Here is a 21,435-nt window from a genome sequence, read left to right on the forward strand (position 1 = left end):
TGACTAAAGCCTCACAGGGCAGGAGCTCACCGACCTCCGAAGGCTCTACTGCCCGAGGGGAGCTGGTGTTCTGAGGAAGAGGGGGTGGAGTTCTGGCGTCGGGGCTTAACGAGATCTCTAAGCCCGGGGAGATCACATCCTACTCACCACTGAGAGCTCCCAACGGGGAAACTGACGCCACCGCCGACACTTCCTGCATCCAGCATATTAGATCTTCAATGTTGCCGAGTCTTGCGGGGTCAGGGCGCCATGAGGCTACAGCGGCACTTCGGCCCCTTTTCTTCGGCATTGCAGGATGAGGGCAAACGCTGCACGAAAAGGAAAAAACAACCAGGTATTTAATCTTGGATCTAAACGGGACACTCATCTAGCTGTCCCGTCGGCCATCTTGGATCCTGTCCCCTTTCTTAATGTTTTTTGCCAGAGTTTCTTCCACTCTAAGTTTGGCCTTCCTAACTGCTGTTTTGACCGCTGTATGTTAGCTACTCTTTCCCCCGAGCGCTTGTAGGAAAGAAATGCTTTTTTCTTCTCCTTAACGAGTTGCGAGATTTCCGTGGTGAACCATTGAGGTTTATTGTTTCTTTGTCTTTTATTTACTGCCTTAATGAAGCGGCTAGTTGCTTCGTGTATGGTTGATTTTAGGGTTGACCACATAGCTTCCACATCACCGGTCTCTGCTTGGTCCTGCAGCGTCCAGTGGACAAAATCTTCCATGCATGCAAAGTCAGTTCCCCGGAAATTGAGTACCTTTGTTTTTGTGCTTGATTTAGGGAAGCCTTTTCTATGGTTGAACCATACTATATTATGGTCGCTGGAGGCTAGCGCATCTCCTACTGAGACCTCTGAGACACTTTCCCCATTGGTGAGTACCAGGTAGAGGATCGCCTGGGCCCTAGTGGGCTCCGTTACCATCTGTTTGAGACGTGCTCCCCTTATGGAGGTTAATAGCCTTTTGCTGGCGCTGGTTGTCACTGAAAATGTGTTCCAGTCTGCATCAGGCATATTGAAGTCCCCTAGCAGTACAGCGTCGCCCCGTAGAATGATATTCTCTATGTTTTCAATTAGTTCTGCGTCCATGGTCTCCAGTTGTCTTGGGGGTCTATATACCACACCTAGATACAGGCATTTTTCACTGCCTCTTGCCAGGTTTACCCAGAAGGACTCCCCGGTGTACTTGACCTCTGTGATCCTGGTGGTTTTGATGTCCTCTTTGATGTATAGTGCTACCCCTCCGCCTAACCTACCTTCTCTGTCCTGACGAATTAAATTGTAACCCGGTATAGCCATATCCCACCCATGTGAGTCCGTGAACCAAGTTTCAGATATCGCCACCACATCTAGGTTGGCATTTCTTATTTCAGTCTCCAATTCCAGAATTTTATTGCCTAAACTGTATGCATTAACATACATGGCCCTCCATACCTTGTGTTTGCTACGTCCCTGTGAGGCGTTTCCTTCCTGAGTTGGTGTGACCTCTAGAGAACTGTTTGCAATGTGAGTACTTACCTTGGACATGGAAGCGGTGTTTCGACTCACCTTATCAGGATAGTTCTTTACTGCACCAGTAAGTTAATGGGTACTCTCCCCCGACTTACCTAGTTTAAAGCTCTGCGAAGCAGGCGGGCTAGTTGGTGTCCAAAGACCTTCTTACCCCTACTGGTCAAATGGAGTCCGTCCGGTCACTGAAGTCCTTGGAGCGCTTTTCCGTGGTTCAGGAATCCGAAGTTCATATCCCGGCACCATCCCTTAGCCACTCGTTGACCCTCAGGATACGTTCATCTCTGGCTCTTCCCTTGCCTCTAACTGGGAGGATTGATAAGAAGACCACCTGTGCTCCTGTCTGCTTCAGCCTCTCTCCCAGTGCTCCAAAATCTCTGGTGATGATTCTGGGGTGTTCCTGGCATTGTCGTTTGTTCCTATGTGGACAAGAAGCATGGGAAAGTGGACATGGGGTGTGAGTAGTCTACCCAGACTGGCAGTGACATCTCGTATCTTGGCTCCAGGCAGACAGCAGACCTCCCTCGATTGCATGTCCGGCCTGCAAATGGGTCCCTCTGTGCCTCTCAGCATGGAGTCCCCGATGACTATTACTCTGTGCTTCTTCGGGGGGGGGAGTAGGTCGGTTGTCCCTGGAAATGGCGCTGTGTGTTGGGCCTGCTCCTGTTCCTCATCAGCAGTTCCTTCCTGAAGAATCTGGAATCTGTTGCTCAGGGTGAGTTGAGGGGTTGATGTAGAGCTGTCCTGTTGGTAAGAAAAAGAAGAAGATGAAGAGATTGAAAAAGGAGGGAGGGTTCTCCTACACTTGCCCGTGGAGGAGGTCACCAGCTGCCAGGAGTCAGCGCCGCCAGCCATTTCCTGTATCCCAATTGTTGTTGATTTTAAAGCCGATGATTTGGGCGTCTCGAGGATGGACTTGTCGTGGGCCTGTTCGATGATTTGGGACAGCTCCTGGACGACTCTGTCAATGTAGGCCTCATCCTCACGGATGCTCCTCAGGCATTTCACCTCCCCCCTGAGGCTCCTTAGGTCCTGCATGAGGTCTCCATCCAGCTGAGCGGCCTCCTCTGTCTGTGTAGAGACTGTAGCGTAGCACTGAGGGATGGCCTCGGTCTGCACAGAGACCTCTGTCCACCATCCTGGGTCCTCCTCTCTCTGCACGCAGTCCGTGGTCACCTCCTGGATCCCCATGGCGACTGGAATGCTGTTTTTGATTGTAGACTTTGTGCTTCTTGTCCTCCCTGCCATTTCTAAGTAGTTGAGGTATGCCTGTCAAAAAGTTAGAGAAGTAGAAGAATTAGAAAACTCTGTCTGTGAGTTGGTGTGAGATTTGAAAGATTAGGGTGTCAAGAGTTGGGAGATTGGGGTGCCTAGAGTTTGAAAGATAAGGGTGTCAGAGATTGAGAGTTTAGGGTATCCGAGAGGGTGGCTCTGAGTTAAAATGAGAGTTGGTATGATTAGGGTGATGGGATAGGGTGTTGGAGAGGTCCGCTGCTGCCATAAGATATCCTTGTTGTGTGTAGTTAGGCTCTTCTTAAGGCTCTTCGCAAAGGCGCTCTCGCTAAGGTGAGCGCCTTTGCCGCTCGCTTTCGCCACGCGCCGAACGGCTGTGCGCTGTTGGCTTGCCTCCTTTAATGGAGGAGCCTGGTCGCGAGTCGCTGACGCGGTGGGGTGGGCGGAGCTTCTCTCTCACCGCTGCCCCGAAGTGATTCGCACGAGTCCTGGCGCTCCTAGTGCTTTCCTCTGCCTCTGCCTCCCCGCTTGCCTCTCTCTCCTGCTGCCTGATCAACTTCCTCCTCTCTCCTGCAGCCGAACAGCGCTGCGCCCGTTGGCTTGCCTCCTTTAATGGAGGAGCCCGGTCACGAGTCGCTGACGCGGTGGGGTGGGCGGAGCTTCTCTCTTGCCGCTGTCCCGAAGTGATCCGCACGAGTCCTGGCGCTCTTAGCGCTTTCCTCTGCCTCTGCCTCCCCGCTTGCCTCTCTCTCCTGCTGCCTGATCAGCTTCCTCCTCTCTCCTGCAGAGTGGTAGAAAGCTGGAATGCTCTTCCAGAGGCTGTTATAGGGGAAAACACCCTCCAGGGATTCAAGACAAAGTTAGACAAGTTCCTGCTGAACAAGAACGTGCGCTGTTATGGCTAGTCTCGGTTAGGGTGCTTGTCTTTGACCAGAGAGCCGCCGCGTGAGCGGACTGCTGGGCATGATGGACCAGTGGTCTGACCCAGCAGCGGCAATTCTTATGTTCTTATCTGAAAGCAGTGTCAACAATCGTGCTGGTAAAAACAGCAGGTAAGGTGAAAAAAAAAAAATTAAAAGAGGAAAAGAGAGAGAGGAAAAGAAAAAAAAAGATTGACTCCACACCTCGCAACATGGCTTTAGAGCTATGCACAGCACTGAAACTCTACTGCTGTAGTTAATCTCAACAGCCAAATTGCACCTGAGCAAAGGCAAGCAATCATTCTTAATACAATTCGACATCTTGGCTGTATTCAATGTCACAAACCACTCACTTCTGCTTCTGAGGCTAAATGAACTGGGCTTGCACAGTACAGTTCTTAGCTGGTTCTCACAGTTCTTGAAAAATAGGTCTTAGTGTGAAAAGGCGGAAACAAATTCCAAAGCTGGAGGAAGTCCCTCTGTCTGTCTGAAATAAGGCGCCTTCAAATTGTAGAGAACTCTGCAATAAAACTCATCTTTAATACCATAAAGTTTGATCATGTGACTGCACTCTTAGAAAAAGCTAATTGACTTCCAGTGAGTGGCACATCAGATTTCATACAAAATAATACTACTTTCATTTAAAACTCTTACCTCAAAGGTGCCTGAATTTATCTGTAAACTACTGATTCCATATACACTTTCAAGAGCTCTTAGATCCATGGATCAAAACTGTTATCTATTTCCTCTTTGAAAATAATTGATATTAAACATCTAGAAATTTTTTTTTGTGACTGTACTTCAGCTGTGGAATGCTTTACCTCTATATCTAAGAGAAGAAAGAGTACTTGATCATTTTAAGAGTAAAGTAAAAAGCTTCTTATTTAAGGATGCTTTTCCATCTTAACTCAATATATCCTTTTAAATATTTTTATATTCCATTATTTTTTCTTTCCTACCTTTATGAGAACATTTTTCTTTTTATCCCTGTGTCTAACTATGTTAACCTTATATGTTTTTCTATCCTATAACTATTGTATTTCTTCCAAATTTTCCCACCATGTTCCTGTTTGTTTTCTAACTTTGGAAATTTGTCTTTGTACTTGTTTTGTATTTTATTTACTCGTACTTTTTTAACTTGTATTTTATATATACTTGTGCATTGCCTAGAAATTCATTGATAGGCGATTATATCAAATTTTAATGAAACTTGAAATTTGTGGGGTCTCGGAAGGCTTCCCACTCTCACCCTCTCTCAGTTTCTACTTAAGAGCAGTAGGTAGAAGTCTCCCTTTTCTGCAGCTTCATCTCTTCTCCTATGCAGACAATATTTTCATACTCTGCATAGCCAACAAATCATTGGATGACACATTGCACCACATGAAAGTTTCTATTGAAAGCCTAAGTACATGGGCACAGACCAAACAGATATCCAGGGTACTGTGGTTCGGGGATTATGACCTACTTCCTTGCAAAGAGCTGATGCTACCTACTGGTGAGATGGTCATGATACAGAACTCTGCTAAGGATATTTGAACTTATCTTATACTCCTCTCAAAGATCAGACTACAACCTTGGTAAGAAAGTTCTTCTTTAGACTGAGATAATTGAGAATAATCAGAGTGGTTCTGACCCAAGACAGCTTTAGAAAGGTGGCACAAGCTGTCCTACCTAAGTTATTGCAACTCCCTCTACTATGGCATCACAGAGAAGGAGCTGAAGTGACTGCAGATGCTCCAAAATGCAGCAGTGAGGCTAATTTTCAGATCAAGCCATTTCGAGAGAGTTAGTCCTTTACTACTTAAACTATCTACTGAGAGAATTTCAACAATCTAGTGTCCAATAGTAAGGTCTCGTACATCTTCCTCAACTCAAGGTCTATGCAGCACTTCAGGATACCATTCCCATCTTCTAAACAAGACCGCTGGAAGAAGATGTTCGGCTCCACCTTTTAATTCCTAGGACTACACATCTGGAACAGTCTGCCTGCATATCTGCAGCAACTCACCACATACTGTCACTTCAGGAAAAAGCTAAAGCCTTGCCTTTTCCCCTTGTAATTACTAAACGCTTTTCGAATACTTCATCCCCAACCCATCAATGTTATCTTGAACCTGAGCTATTCATGTTGGATTCACCTATCTCTAACCTAGAGTCAGTAATATAAAACCCTCTTGCTGTGAGCTGCATAGATTTCATGCAGAAAATTGTGAGTTACAAGACGTTGTATTGTATTGTATTTGTTATATAGAATTCCAAATCTTATTGAAATTGGTCAAATTTTGACAGTTATGCAGAAAACAAGTTTTGTAAATTTGATTTTTTTGAAATACAGTGTATTTACATGTTCAAAACCCTGGGTGATGCTGGTAGTGTGTGTGTGTGTTTTTAATGCTATAATAGCTGTTCTTCTTGACATGCTGATACTTGCACTGTATTCCTCTGTATCTTTACCCATAGTTAAAAAAAACCACAGCGTTCAGCGAGCCTTTATAAATAGTTTGTGAATTGTGCACATCCCAACTTGGATATCCCAATGCCTACCTAGATGCTGTATACAAAATGTTTGTTTGTCAGATGGCAGAATGAGTATTAATACTATCCGAAGCAATAACATTTTGAACTCTGCTTACTCGTATTATTGTTAATTATTTATAAGAACAAAGACTTTGTTAGAACATGAGGGGGTACTTGTATTTTGCAGATATGTTTTTACTAGACCGGATGTTTCCAGGAAGTAGATGACTAAAACATGATAAAAAAAAATTATTTTCAGAATTTTATTGGGGCTGTAGTTCAAAATATTGTAAAATTTCAAAGAATACCACACTATAACAATTTGTGGCTTTTCTTTTAGGTTGGGCTCATGTGGTTTGTGCACTCTATATTCCAGAAGTACAGTTTGCAAATGTTTCTACAATGGAACCTATCGTACTACAGTCTGTACCCCATGATCGATATAATAAGGTATTTTTATTCCTGTAAAATAAATATTTAGTTCCTAAGATTCTAAATTATAATTTGAAAATCCTATGACAAAATTTTAATTTGTGTAAATGGCTTGGCAACATGGTTTTTTTTGTTTGTTTGTTAGCTATACACTGCTTGATTTCCCATAGCAGCATGCCATCTTGATATCTTTATCTCTTTCCTAGAAAGTATGATGCATCTGAACTCCTAGAATCCAACTTCAAATGGCTGTTGATTAGCTGGCGTTGTAGAATTCATGAATCGTGATTCAAGGAAGCCCTTTTTTAATGCTTATTAGTTAGTGGATTTTTCCATATAAGTTCACCTGAAAACTTGTTTTATAATAACCATGTTTTGAACTTCAAAAACCTTACTGAGACAAAGTGGATGCTCTCTGTTAACAGAATGAATTGTCCACAAAGTGAATGATGGCATAGATGGTTCACTTAGAGCTATGAAAACCCTAGTAAAGATTTTTTTTCTGAGTACATAGGGAAGTTCCTGTGCACTATGCCTTTGTGCAAGACCCTCAATTTCTGTTTTTTGCTGTGCTGATTGGACAGGATCAGAAAACAAACAAACAGTCCACCACAGGAGTTCCACACAAAACACAGTAGAGCCAAAACAAGAAGAAAAACTGTGGAATTAATCTTGATGAAGTCTTTATTCGAACAAGGTGCAGATCAAAAAAGCCAAAATGAAAAAATAAAAATACACAGTAAAAGGTTTGTAGCATAGACCCAACATGGGCCGTGTTTCGGTCATGAAAGACCTTCTTCCGGGGTCCAGTACTATTATAAGCTACAAGTTAAAGGATTGCCAAATAAGCAAAACAAAATACTGTGTAAGAGTAATCATAGCTATACAAGACGATGCTATCTAATCGACAGAGAGGACAGGAGTCATCTTTATCTGTCTTTTTTCTAAAGCATTCTGATATAGTTCTAATTTTAACTGTTTGTCTTTAGACAAAAGCAGTGATGGAGTTCAAAAATACATGGTATAGACCAGGGGTGGGCAAACATTTTGATTCGTGGGCCACAGTGGGTTCTTAAATTTGACAGATGGGGGGGGTGTCTACAAAGCAAATGACCTAGGATCTAGACTAGAGCCTCACCTGGCCTCCCTATTGATTAGCTTGTTATGCATACAAATGAGGAGGGGGTTATGTCACTTCCTGGTATAAATCATTGCATCTCCTTCAATTCCCTAGCTTAGGCATTCCAACCCTAGCTACTACCCTTTAGGTGCGCCCCTAAAGTCAATTCCTCCCTCCTCTTTCCCCTCCTGAAAAAATCTGAAATGGATTTTGTCACACTTAAAGGCCCCCCCCTACACTGCCTAGGCTGCGATCAGAGCTGTACTGCACACTTCTCCCCTCATCTTTCCACTTCCCACTGTGGAAATTACTTTTTTTCCTACAGTTTCCTTGCCTTCCTAGTTTGTGCTTCATTGCAAGGAAAAGCAAAGATGCACAATACACAAATATTTGTATAACTACCCACGCACACATGTATGTTAGACAGGGGCAGAAGCAGCTGAAGTGATCGAGGGAGGCGATAAAGGCAAGAGAATCCAAAGAAAAGTGCAATGCGGAATCAGGCAGCTGCAACCCTGCCTCCCTGAGCGCTGACAGCAGAGCTCCGGAGGTCTCCGACAACCACTTAGCTCCACGGCCCCGATCGCCGCTGCTACTTATGGCAAGATGTGGGTGCATGCACCATACTCCAGTGCCCCAAACTCCGGGCTCTACCTCCTGCGCTCCAATGTAGCCTCTCAGCATGAATGGAATGGAATATGGAGCAGACTTTCCAGGGCAACTCCAGCCTCAATCTGGCTCCCCACACGACCCATGCAGCCCCGCGCACTGGTAGGTTTAGTCCTGACCTCAACCAGAGAGGAGGAGGAGGAGGAGAGATGGGGATGCTCCTACACAGGGGAAGGGCATGTGGAAAGCAGTTGCAAACCTGCAGCACACAAGAGTCGGGTAGAGGATTTCCGCCCCAGGAGGGAGGAAGCTGGCCCAGTATAACGCCGGCTAATGCTTTTGGTCCAGCCCATGTGCAAAATGAGCGCTTTGCGGGGTGGATTAAAACACTAAATGGGCCGGATCTGGCCCACGGGCAGTAGTTTGCCCATGTCTGGTATAGACACAAAGGATCCCTCAATAGAAAGAGAATAGTATCAAAACAAAACTTAACAGATCAATATCCATAAGTTCATTTATAATGCACAGATGTGGTGCTTAAATGGCAGCTCCAGCAGTGGGTAAGTGAAGCCAATGTTGGATGGACTTCTACAGTCTGTGTCCCATTTATGGCAACTAAATCTTGTGATTCATCAGCTTCTTTATGTTATTATTCATGATATAAACTAATTAGTATAAAAATCAAAATGTAATATTCTCTTTTATAGTTAATAAGTGCTCAGTCTTATATCTTCTGCATCAGAGCCACAGCGAGAATATTTAGGACCATCATCGCACTTATAGGTCCTATTTATAATTTATAATTGATCTTAAAACCATTTAGACATCCATCCTGCATTCATCTGTTTTCTCTATATGTTATGTTCTCTATACACTTATGCTTATGCACATTTGCACGGATTGCACATATTTATTTAATTATCTCACACTTATATGCAAAGAAAAAGAATAAGAAAACTGCAGAGCCATGGTTGCGTTCATCCACATTGATTAAGATAAGTGTCATCTATTATAGAACTCATTTTTTAATCAATAGAACATAAGCATATAGAGAGAAAACAGATGAATGCAAGATGGATGTCTAAATGGTTTTAAGATCAATTATAAACCATAAATAGGATGGTCCTAAATATTTTCGCTGTGGCTCCGATGCAGGAGATATAAGACTGAGCACTTATCTTCTATATATATATAAAATCGGAGGTATGTATGTATGTGTGTGTATATGTGCCGCGATCACGCAAAAACGGCTTGACCGATTTGAACGAAACTTGGTATGCAGATCCCTCACTACCTGGGATGATATGTTCTGGGGGTCTCGCGGCCCACCTGCACACGTGGGCGGAGCTAAAAACAGAAAATCAGATTTCACCCATTCATGTCAATGGAAAAAATGTAAAAATCTGCCAACGCAAAAACGGCTTGCCCGATTTGAACGAAACTTGGTATGCTGAACCCTCACTACCTGGGGTGATATGTTCTGGGGGTCTCGCTGCCCACCTGCACACGTGGGCGGAGCTACAAACTGAAAATCAGATTTCACCCATTCATGTCAATGGCAAAAATGTAAAAAGCTGCCAACGCAAAAACTTCTTGCCTGATTTGAACGAAACTTGGTATGCAGATCCCTCACTACCTGGGGTGATATGTTCTGGGGGTCTCGCGGCCCACCTACTCACATGGGCGGAGCTACAACCTGAAAATCAGATTTCACCCATTCATGTCAATGGCAAAAATGTAAAAAGCTGCCAATGAAAAAACGGCTTGCCCGATTTGAACGAAACTTGGTATGCAGATCCCTCACTACCTGGGGTGATATGTTCTGGGGGTCTCGCGGCCCTCCTGCACATGTGGGCGGAGCTACAAACAGAAAATCAGATTTCACCCATTCATGTCAATGGCAAAAATGTAAAAATCTGCCAACGCAAAAACGGCTTGCCCGATTTGAACGAAACTTGCAACACATCTTCCTTTTCAGTTTAAGAGCTTGCAAATTCCAGTGAGACTTGCATTCTCTATCACAATCAACAAATCACAGGGACAGACTATTACATACTGTGGAGTGGATTTAAGATCCCCCTGTTTTTCCCATGGTCAACTCTATGTTGCTTGCTCAAGGGTGGGTTCACCCAAGAATTTATATGTTCTTGCTCCTGGAGTTGAAACTAAAAATGTTGTTTATAATCAAGTTTTGTGTTAGTTGTATTGTATTCATTTTGTCAAATATTTCACATTATAATTTGAATATTGTACTTTTTATAAAGCTGTAAAAAAATAATTTCATTCACTACTATAAAGTATCTTTATTTGAACCCATTTACAGTGTTATTGCTATAATTAAATACCCGTGCAACGCCGGGGCATCAGCTAGTTAACTATAAAAGAGAATATTAAATTTAGATTTTTATAGTAATTAGTTTATATCATATGAATAATAACATAAAGAAGCTGGTGAATCACAAGATTTAGTTACACAGAAGGATCGGTAATACACAAATTTGCACTCCCAAGAATTTGTAAGTTTCATATATGGCAAGACAGATCTCTGAGGACTTCCTTAGAGATCAGACTCCACAGGTGACCCTTGAAATTAATTCCCTCCTGCTCACCCCAAGGCGGAGCTTTTTTGGTTCTTCAGCAAACCAGGAACAGGGCATTGCTTTGGTAGGATTTTTCTACACTTTCATTTTTCTTCAAGGTGTAAGTATATCTGCAACCACTTTATGGCTGGGAAAAATTGTGTCACCAAAGCTGCTACTCAGGTTACAGCTTTTGTCTCTGTGCAGACAGAAAATGTTACCCAGGCAGAGGGAATGGTTCCATGTGCAAGCTGTCTTCAGCTTGAATCCCTCATGAAGGAGGTAAAGGAACTGAGAGAGGAGGTTGCAAGACTGAGAAGCATCTGTAAGAATGAGAGGTACACGGATGAAATGGTTCATGAGGCATCAAAGATTTCCAGCAGTGGGGAAGAAGAGGCTGTGCTGAGGAAAGATAGTGGGCTCAGATTATGGAACCCTGCAAGAATTGATACTGTGACTCCACCCACCCTTAAACTGAAGAACCAGTAAGCTGCCCAGGAAGAGGGAGGACCAAAGCTTGAAATCCCCCCAATTTTGGAATCCATGACAACTAGAAGGTGTAAGGTAGTGGTGGTTGGCAATGCCCTTCTCAGGAGTACAGAAGCATCCATCTGCAGACCAGACATGATGTCTTTGGAGGTATGCTGTCTGCCTGGTGCCAAAATCCAAGATGTTTATGGAAAGATTGCCAAGACTTATCAAGCCTGATGACTATTATCTGATGTTGTTCTTCCACATTGGCAGTAGTGATACTGCCAGATACCCCTGCAAGCGTATCAAAAGTGACTTCATGGCTCTGGGAGAGAAGGTAAAGTAGTCGGGTGTGCAGGTAGTATTATCTTGGGAAAAATAGGCAACATATTCCCACATGTGGATGACATCATCCACGGAGCCCTGGTACAGACAGCAAAAAAGTGCACCTGCACTTTAAGAATTCAAAGTTTAATATGCCTGCACTGCGCATGCGTGAGTGCCTTCCTGCTCAATGCCAGCTTGTGAGGTCATCAGTTTATCATTTTTAATGGAGTGAAGAAGACATATCGCTTGCTTCTCTGTTGAGTTGCCTTCCCGTTTAAACTTTTTAATGAACTTTTTAAAGTATTTCAGTTTCTTTACTTTTCTTATAAAAATCAGTACAGAAGAATAGTAGAAATAAATTTTGGAAAACAACTTATTTCGAAGTGCAATGGCCCTCACCAGGGTCGATGACTTTATGTACATTGCTTTGTATTGTTTCATCAATTATGACCTACTTACTCTTGACAGAGCATCAGTTGCTGTTTGAGGGAGTGTTTCATCGGAGCGGTACCAAAGACATCAGTTCATCTTTAGAGCATTGGTCTGTATTCAGAGGATATTGGCATTCCCGATCCAAACATTAGTGATCATGTTCATCGATCTGCATCGATATATCAAAGATTGTTCTCAAATCATCAAGACAATTCATCAAAGCGTTGACATTCTTTGTCAGAGCATCAATGTTCTTCATCTAAACACTGATGTTCTTCTTTACATCAAGGCTCTGCATCAAGGTATCGAAGGGTTTTCATATGGATTTAGCCATGGCACAGCATTCCAGCTCAAGTTTCTTAATTTCCAGCAGTCCTTCAACTTTATTTTCCTATGGACTCCACTGCGCAACCTCGCATGAGAAAGGACATTACTGTTTTCTCACAGAAGGCATCGCTGCTTCTCTTGGAGTGTCAGTATGAGTTCAAAAGACATCAAACCGAGATTTTACATCAATGATTTTTCATTGGGATACTGTGACAGGAATCCACCAGGGGTGTAGAACCTGTAAAATGGTCTTTTTCCTGTTGTCTGGACTCGATCACACAAAGACTAGTGGGGGAATCTAACATGGGTGTAGAGCCTGTTAAGTTAGATTCCTTTCCATGTTTTTAAAAGAATAACTATTAAATGGACATTCTCTTTCTCCATGTTAACCAGTGAAGATGAATGGTTCTTTGTTTTATCCTCTAGCCAGGATCAACCAGCATCGATCCACGTTGCAACTGTCTTTCCATACTACTTTAGGAATCCACCATGGGTGTAGAGCCTTTAAAGTGGGGGTTTTTTCCTGTTGTCTGGATACAAACATGCAAAGACAAGTGGTGGGATCTAGCATGGGTACAGAGCCTGTTTGGTTAGTTTTCTTACCATGTTAAAAAAAAAAAAAAAGGTAAGATGACAATCAGTGTTTACTTTTGTTCTTATGCATTATCTATGGGCATTCTCTATATGCTTTATCTTTTAAGCAGAATCAACCTAGTTTTTTTTCCCCTGAAATGCACCTTCCATTGTACTATCAATGTTTATACAGTACTGCCAGGAGGCCCATATAATTACTTTGAAGTATCTTTCCCTACATGTGTTTCTCCTATTGTTTAATGGACATTATCCACAACACCCTTTACTCCATTTCCTTTTTTATTTTAAAGGAACCTGGATGTTTGGGAGTGACTGTAGGGGAGGAGGAGGCCACTACATCATTTTAGGTTGTTTTTTCATTTACTCCAGTTTATCTCAGACAAAGTCTTTGGACCGAAGATTTCAGTACACGGTCTAAAGTTAGAGGGTTATATGTTTGAACATTAATGCACACTACCCAAATTCTAATAGATAAGATTTTAATTCTAGACCTGTTCTTGCTCTACATTCTGTCTCCATAGGTCATATTCATATCTTTCAGTTTAATTTTCAATCTCTGGACAGAGAAAATGGATATGCTCGGGTGTGATTTAGCGTATGCAAGTTTTTATAGCATCACATATTACCAGTGGGTATTGTTCTAGTATTGAAATCAGGCTGTATCTTTTGTCACAGGTCCTTTACTTTATATTGATCTTTATTTAGTGCATTACTGTTCTTCTTGTTACACTTCTCTGCAGTATGCTGGGATCTTGTCTAATATGATTACATGTTGTAACCTCTGGCCTATTTCTAAGTTACCTCTTTTATCGTTAGTATATTAATTTCTGCTAATGTAGTACAATCACGTCTTTGTAAGACTCATTCCTGTTTTGTAATTTTCTGTATTTCTAATGAGAACACTCAAGTAGGACCGAAAACCTGTAATCATGATTCACCATTGGACCCCTTTTAAGTGACCTGGAGGTCTCTACTTAAAAAAAAAGAAAGTGTCTTGGGTGATGACCATGTATGATCTTCTGCTACAACCATTTCTTAATGGGCTTGCAGAGTTGTTTTACTTCTTGCTTTTTATTAGAGAGGAAGAGTTAAGAGCTGCTGCGGAAGAGTAGAATGGTTGGTCTATTTTACTCTTTGCCATTATGCTTCTATATTTCTGTAGGAAATATCGTGGTGTGCATTTCTTCCTACTCATAGTTCCTTCAATGGGTTTTGAGTGTGGGAAAATTTTCTACATTTTCTCTAGATTCCAATTTGTAAGATCCACACATAAGACTTTATTCTGAGTCTAAGTTGGTTTCTTGTGGGACCTCTGGTATTGCGCTTCTGTTCCAGCAATTTGAGTTCTCTTCATTGTGTACTTCTTTGTACAACACTGAAGTTTCTCCTGGTTGCCATTTCCTCTTGTGTTTTATGATGTTGGTGACCACTTTTCTAGAAGTATCTCTATTGCTTCCTAAGAAGATTCTATTCAGCACCTTAACTCTGGGCACATTGCCTCTTTTCGTTTAGTTGGGTAACTCTCAGCTCTACAGTATCTCCTTAACTCCAGTTGATGCCATTGGCTTAGGAGTAATTTATTCAAATTTTTTGGGGTAATGCATGGCTTAGCTCAGGTTATCCATGTTTCCTCTTCTATATTAAAGTAAGAGGATACAGGAGTTCTGACATGGGTTTGTTACTTTGGTTTTCCTGTCACCTTAGGTACTCGTGTTTCATGTGGCACTTATGCTAGGGCCACATCTATCATTGCTCATTTCTCTGTTCCTTATCTTGCATCTGGGTAAAATTTTTATTTATTTTGATTCCCAAGTTTTTAACAAGCTATTACCAGGGGACAGTAGCTTTTAAAAGGTCAACTACTTTCCCTCTAGACATACTGTATATACTCAGATATAAGTTGATCTGAATATAAGTCGAGACTCCCATTTTTCACCCAAAAAAGGAGGAAAAATGGCTGACTAGAATATAACCTAAAACAACTAGACCAAGTAGTTTAGATATACCAAATCATACAATATATATAATACCACTTCTTCTAAACAGTACACATCAGTGTTACCAGCCCTAATAGTTACAGGCTTTATATTATCAGCCTCAGAATTGGAGCCTAGTTGTTAGATCACAAACGAAAATGATCACCGTAGTATTCAAGCTCCTGCTCCAATCATTGGCCAAATTATTTATCTATGTACTTTTTTTGAATTTGCTTTTTTTATTTTTTTAAACCTTCACCAAATAATTTAACTATGCATTTAAAAATTTTCAACTATATCCAATGTGCACTTGTTCATGGAATTAGAAAAAATTGACCAAAAATTTATAACTTATCTCAAGCAGTCTTCGCTGTTGAAATAATGATTTGGACAATAAATGTCACATCAAATGCCTGCCGACGCGGCCTGCGTTTCGCGGGAATAATACTCATCCGCTGCGTCAGGGCCACCAAGGCATAATCACTACAAATAAAACAAATAGTTAAAACATTCACTCTCCAAGTCCAATCACAGCACAATTTTGTCAGAACAATACTCACAACAGTAACTCATTCAGTCAAAGATTTTCAAACAGTGTCAAGATGGCGACAGCGTCTCTCTTATACTCATCCACAGACGTCATGACGTGCACCAAACGTAATGACGACACTACTATCTACCCATCCAATCAAAACAGGAAAATAAACTAGTAAAAATATTGCCATTCAATGTTTCTGTTTAGGCCATGTGGATTCAAAGTATCTAACTGATTGATCCAGCGCTGCTCCCGCTGTCGCCATCTTGACACTGTTTGAAAATCTTTGACTGAATGAGTTACTGTTGTGAGTATTGTTCTGACAAAATTGTGCTGTGATTGGACTTGGAGAGTGAATGTTTTAACTATTTGTTTTATTTGTAGTGATTATGCCTTGGTGGCCCTGACGCAGCGGGATGAGTATTATTCCCGCGAAACGCTGGCCGCGTCGGCAGACAGGCATTTGATGTGACATTTATTGTCCAAATCAGTATTTCAACAGCGAAGACTGCTTGAGATAAGTTATAAATTTTTGGTCAATTTTTTCTAATTCCATGAACAAGTGCACGTTGGATATAGTTGAAAAGTTATATTTTTAAATGCATATAGTTAAATTATTTGTTGAAGGTTTAAAAAATAAAAAAAGCAAATTCAAAAAAAGTACATAGATAAATAATTTTGCCAATGATTGGAGCAGGAGCTTGAATACTACGCTGATCATTTTCGTTTGTGATCTAACAACTGTGCGTAGGCTCCAATTCTGAGGCTGGTAATATAAAGCCTGTAACTATTAGGGCTGGTAACACTGATGTGTACTGTTTAGAAGAAGTGGTATTATATATATTGTATGACTAGAATTTGTCAGGTGGCTTAATATTTAAGTGCCCTGCCCTGCCAGGCTCTGCACCCAGCCCCCTTCCTGCCAGGCACTGCACCCATCTCCTTTTCCTCCCTTCCCTGTCAGGCACTGCACTTAGCCCCCTTCCTGCCAAACACTGCACCCATCCCTCTTCCCTCCCTTCCCTATTAGGCACTGCACCCAGCCCTCTTCCCTCCCTCCCGTTCAGGCTCTGCACCCAGCCCCCTTCCTTCCCACCCTCTCTCCCCTATCAGGCTCTGTACCCAGCCCCCTCCCTCACTGTCCCCCGTTCTGCTCTGTCCTCGTACCTCCTCTGCCGATCCCTGGTGGTCCAGAGGTGCAGCAGGCAGGAGCGAGCTTTCCACACTCCTGCCTCACTGCTAACCTAATGGGGGCTGCCGTGAGATCAGCTGCTGAGCGGCACCGAACAGGAGCGTGCTTTGGCGCTGCTGCTTGGCATTGAACGGCAGCTTGACGGGCTCCCATGAATTTTTGTGGACCCACCTAGCAAAGGCCGTGAGGCTGCTTGATGGAACCGCGCCTAAACTAACACTAGCAGCAGCTGTGTGGCGCAGTTAAACGCACACTGTAGCTGCTCCTGGGGAGAAAAGACGAGGAAGGCAGGAGTCCCAGGAGATATGTGACGGCAGCAGGAAGTTGCTAGACATACAGCACTGGCGCAGTACTGCATGTTGAGAACCTCTGGCCCTAAAAGACATGCCTCTCATGGCGAGAGGCACGTCCTTTAGACAAGATAGCTGGCTGGCACCTCTCCTCAGTGTGCCGCAGCACACAGTTTGCGATACACTGCTCCAGACAAAGATTCAGAGGGGCCAAACACCCCCAATCTTCAGGATCCCACTGCGCAACAGCTCCCAAGATGCAGTTGTGATGTCAAGCTGTCAGCATGGGCGGAGATTGCTACAGACTGCTGGTTGCTGGACATTATACAGAAGGAGTACAAGTTCATGTTTTTTTGTGCCCTCCTAGAACTTTCTCTAGACTCTCTGGTTGAGAAGCTGGAAAAAGCAGTCAAAAAGTCCAAGCAACAGTGCAAAGACAGCTGGATCTGGAAGCCATAGAACCCATACCAGAGGAAGACTTGGGCTTCAGCAGATACTCTATATCAGTGATGGCTAACCTTTTTGAGCCCGAGTGCCCAAACTGCCGCACAAAACCAAAGAATTTCCTCAAAGTGCCAGCACGTCAATTAAACCTTAATAACAAGATTTTAGTATCTAAAAACTCTTTATAAAGTTGCCTGAACTATGTAACATCATTTTTAAAGGTTGGAATCTTTGTATTGTCGGAGAATCAATTTGATTCACAATCCTTTGGTTTTCATTTCAATTTATTGGCAATTTATAATGTTTTAATGATTTCATTCAATTTAATGAATTTAGGAAGAATTTGATTCAGTTACACAATATATTTTAAATGTATTATTCACATAACATGTCAAATGTATCCTGAGTAAAAAAAAAAGATAAACTTCTTAAAACTGTTACCTGTGTCAAGACTCGGTGTGCATTCCCAAAGAGTCTATACATGTTTTTTTGTAAAATTTACAATCAAATTAGAAAATAGTTAAATCATTACATTTCTAATAATATGATGTAAAGAAAACAAAAGAGCTTTCAATTAAACCAACCGTTTTTATTGGAAATTCCAGATTGGAATACAACAGGGCCATGTAAAGTCCCTTTTTTAAATAACATCTTTAAATAATATTTAAATAACTTAGAAAGTGTCTTAACTGCAAACTGAAAACACTGCTTCATGTAAACATATGCATTGGGCATGCTCTGAAAAAAATTAATGTGATTTTTGTTGTTGCATGCATGCTGATAACTTGTCAATCCTTGGCTCATAGTGCGTTAATTTCAGAGCAACACATGCAGCACTCATGTCATCCGTTAATCTGTTTCTAGCATCAGATTTTATATGATTCAAAGCCGAAAACAGCTGCTCACAAGCATAGGATGACCCAAACAAAGTAAGAAGAGCAATCCTAAGTGCTTTCATGGACTTAAAATTGTCTGGCAGAGAATTCCACGCTTTTAGGATTTCATTTTCAGAACTGCTAGCAGTGATTTCATTTGTCACCCTTTCACACTCAATACGTTCAAGAGCCGCACGCAGGTCATTGAATTTACTTTTCCAGATAGAGCTTTCTTGAAATTCCAGTAGCTCCATTTCCAAATTTTGAATATCCAACCACTGTAAGCAGGAAAGATCAAGATCTTCAAATGTGGACTTTTCTGGGGAAGTTATAAATGAAAGGGTTGTCTCCATCTTACGGAACTGAGAAAATCTTTTACTAAAATTCTCCTTTGCTTCGGCTACAATGGTGGAATATGCTTTGTGGATTTCCTGGTGTTTTTTATGACTGTCCACAAATGTTATAGAATTATCCAAATGTATTTTTAGGTTGGGAAAATATTTTAGCTGTCCACTCTCAAGGTCTTTTTCAAAAACATGCAATTTTCTCTCAAAAGCTTTGATGTCATTAAGCATGCTTTCTGCTGTTTTTCCCATGCCTTGTAATTTTTTGTTTACTACATTAAAGTGGTTAGTAAAATCTGTAAAGAACATGAGGTTGGTAAGCCAGGCCATGTTGGTGAGTTGAGGATAGTCTTCCCCCTTTTCGTTCATAAATAGTCTAACTTCTTCCAAGCAGGCCACAAATCTCTCTAACACTCGTCCTCTGCTCAGCCACCGGACATTATTGTACATCAGTAAAGTGTTATATTGTGCCTGAACCTCATCAAGAAGGGCTTGAAATTGTCGAAAATTAAGAGCACGCGCCATGATGAAGTTCACCATTTTTGTTACATCTTTGAGGACATCGTCAAGTTTTTTGATGCTTTCTTGGGCGCAGAGAGCCTCTTGATGTATTATGCAGTGAAATTGAATCAGTGGATGTTTTGCTTCCTTAGCAAAGAAATGAATGAATCCTGATGTTGTCCCCACCATGCTAGGTGCTCCATCGCTAGTAACTGAAACTACTTTTTCTGGACTTATGTCTAGTGATGAAAAAGCCTCCATCACAGCATTGTGGATATCTATCCCTTGTGTTCTTCCAGGCAAAGACAGCAGTTTTACCAGCTCTTCTCTCATGATGTCACCAGTAGCATAACGCAAAATGAGCGCTAGTCTTGCATGGTTAGTAATATATGTACTTTCATCCAAGCACATGGAGTAGAAGGGTGCTTTTTGTAAGTCGCAAGTAAGCTGTTGACTAACATCAGCAGCCATTCGCAGAACCCTATCTTTTGCAGTATTTCTGCTTAGCGGCATCTCAGAGATGCGCTGCACAATTTTATCCTTGTTTTGGAAATCATGGAAGAGTGAATTACTCCCAGCCAAAATTGCCTTTTTGATAAAATCTCCATCAGAGAGGGGCTTACCATGTTTTGCCATGCACAGTGAAATTTGAAAGCTGACAACTGTAAGATGATTAGTTTTTGAAAGATAGTTGCTAAAACTAAGAGACTGGGAGTGATATTTCTTTAATTTTCCTACAAGGAACTCTTTTCTTTGAGCTAAACCAAGTTCAGCAATACTGTTATGGTTGATCTCAAAGTGACGTTTGACACTTGATGTGCGAGACACAACACTTTACACATCATTACACATAATACACAATGCTTTCCCACTGCGTTCAATCACTCCATATGTACTCTGTCCAGGCCTCTTGAAATGGTCTTCCACTATCTGTTTTTGCTTTTTTTGCTGTACTCATTTTCTTTGTTCAAGACTTCAAGTCTACAAAAAGATAAAATTTGTATAATAAAAAAAATCTAATGAAGTGCTGTATACGAATCCATCCCCATAAAAAAATATGTGATTGGGGAATTTTACTAATTGTAGACATCCGTTTTGGTCAAAAAATATACTGTCCGGGTGAAAACCGGACTTGTGCAACCTGAGTGTATGGGAAAAGGACTTTTATTTTTCATTATTGGAGCCTTTGTTATTTTATTATGATGTTTACAAAAGCACTGTGAAGGGCCACATATACACTTTACTGTTTTTTGCTATATTGAGTTTTCCATAAGGTACAGCGCAGAGGATTAGTGTGTTGGTTGTTCACAGAGAGCCCAGCCCTCCTCTCAGCTTACTGAACTTCTCTATGCAATCATCATAAGCAGCTTTTTTATTTCCTCGAATTTAGCATGTCCCCCATGGAAGATACAGAGATTTTTACAGAGGGGCACATTATTAGACACATTAACTTCCCCCCATATCCTCACCTCTCTAGCATGGGAGCACTAGGAACTGTTCCTGATTACAGATGTCACATGTGGAGTCACACTACAGCCTCACTGAGTTCCTGTGACAGACTCAGTGTGACGCTTCTCTTCCTCTCCCCACTTCCCCCTCACACACTGCCTGGCTCATAGGATACTAAGGGGAAGACAGGCAGGCTAAACATCCACTCACAGGACTACAGCCAGCACAGGAGGATGGGCCGCGGCCCACCGGGACAATGCCCGGTCCTCCCAATGGCCAGTCCGGCCCTGTTGCCAGGTGAGCTGCAAAGCAGACACCGGCACACTTGCCTTCCGCCGCGCCGCATATCTTAATTGCAGACTAGAGAGTTGCGCGGGGACAGAAATCCCACCCGTCCCCGCCAAAGTCTCACCCGTCCCCACCCGTCCCCGTGAGGAATCCCACCAGTCCCCGTGAGGAATCCCTCCGTCCCCACCCGTCCCCGCGAGGAATGTCCTCCGTCCCCACCCGTCCCCGTGAGGAATCCCCTCCGTCCCCGCCCGTCCCTATAAACTTCAGAAATAGTTATTTCATTTAATTATGCTACTGAATTAAAGGCTCTGGTAGAAACCCATTTACAAATAAGCAAAAAGACTTTATTAATTTGGAAATATTAATTGGGAAGAATACACACTTTGTAAACGGGTTTCTACCAGAGCCTCTTTTGTTTATAAATTTTTATCAACACAACTAATATACTACTTTATCCTGAAGCAAAAAAAAAAGAAAAAA

General features: G+C 42.0%; 1 protein-coding gene across 3 annotated transcripts in view; it reads left to right on the top strand.

Annotated features, from left to right (window-relative positions):
- Nucleotides 1–21,435, top strand: part of MLLT10 (MLLT10 histone lysine methyltransferase DOT1L cofactor) — a 692,838-nt gene that overhangs the window by 255,117 nt on the left and 416,286 nt on the right. For all 3 annotated transcript variants that reach the window (XR_004538143.1, XM_033931325.1, XR_004538144.1), the window contains one exon: nt 6,508–6,617. Coding sequence is in view for 1 of the 3 variants with exons in the window: in XM_033931325.1 (XP_033787216.1) it covers nt 6,508–6,617 (110 nt within the window). In the remaining 2 variants the exon portion in view is untranslated. Of the gene's footprint in view, nt 1–6,507; nt 6,618–21,435 lie in introns of those variants that run through there.

This window comes from Geotrypetes seraphini, chromosome 2, assembly GCF_902459505.1.
Source record: "Geotrypetes seraphini chromosome 2, aGeoSer1.1, whole genome shotgun sequence".
Classification (NCBI taxonomy): Eukaryota; Metazoa; Chordata; class Amphibia; order Gymnophiona; family Dermophiidae; genus Geotrypetes; species Geotrypetes seraphini.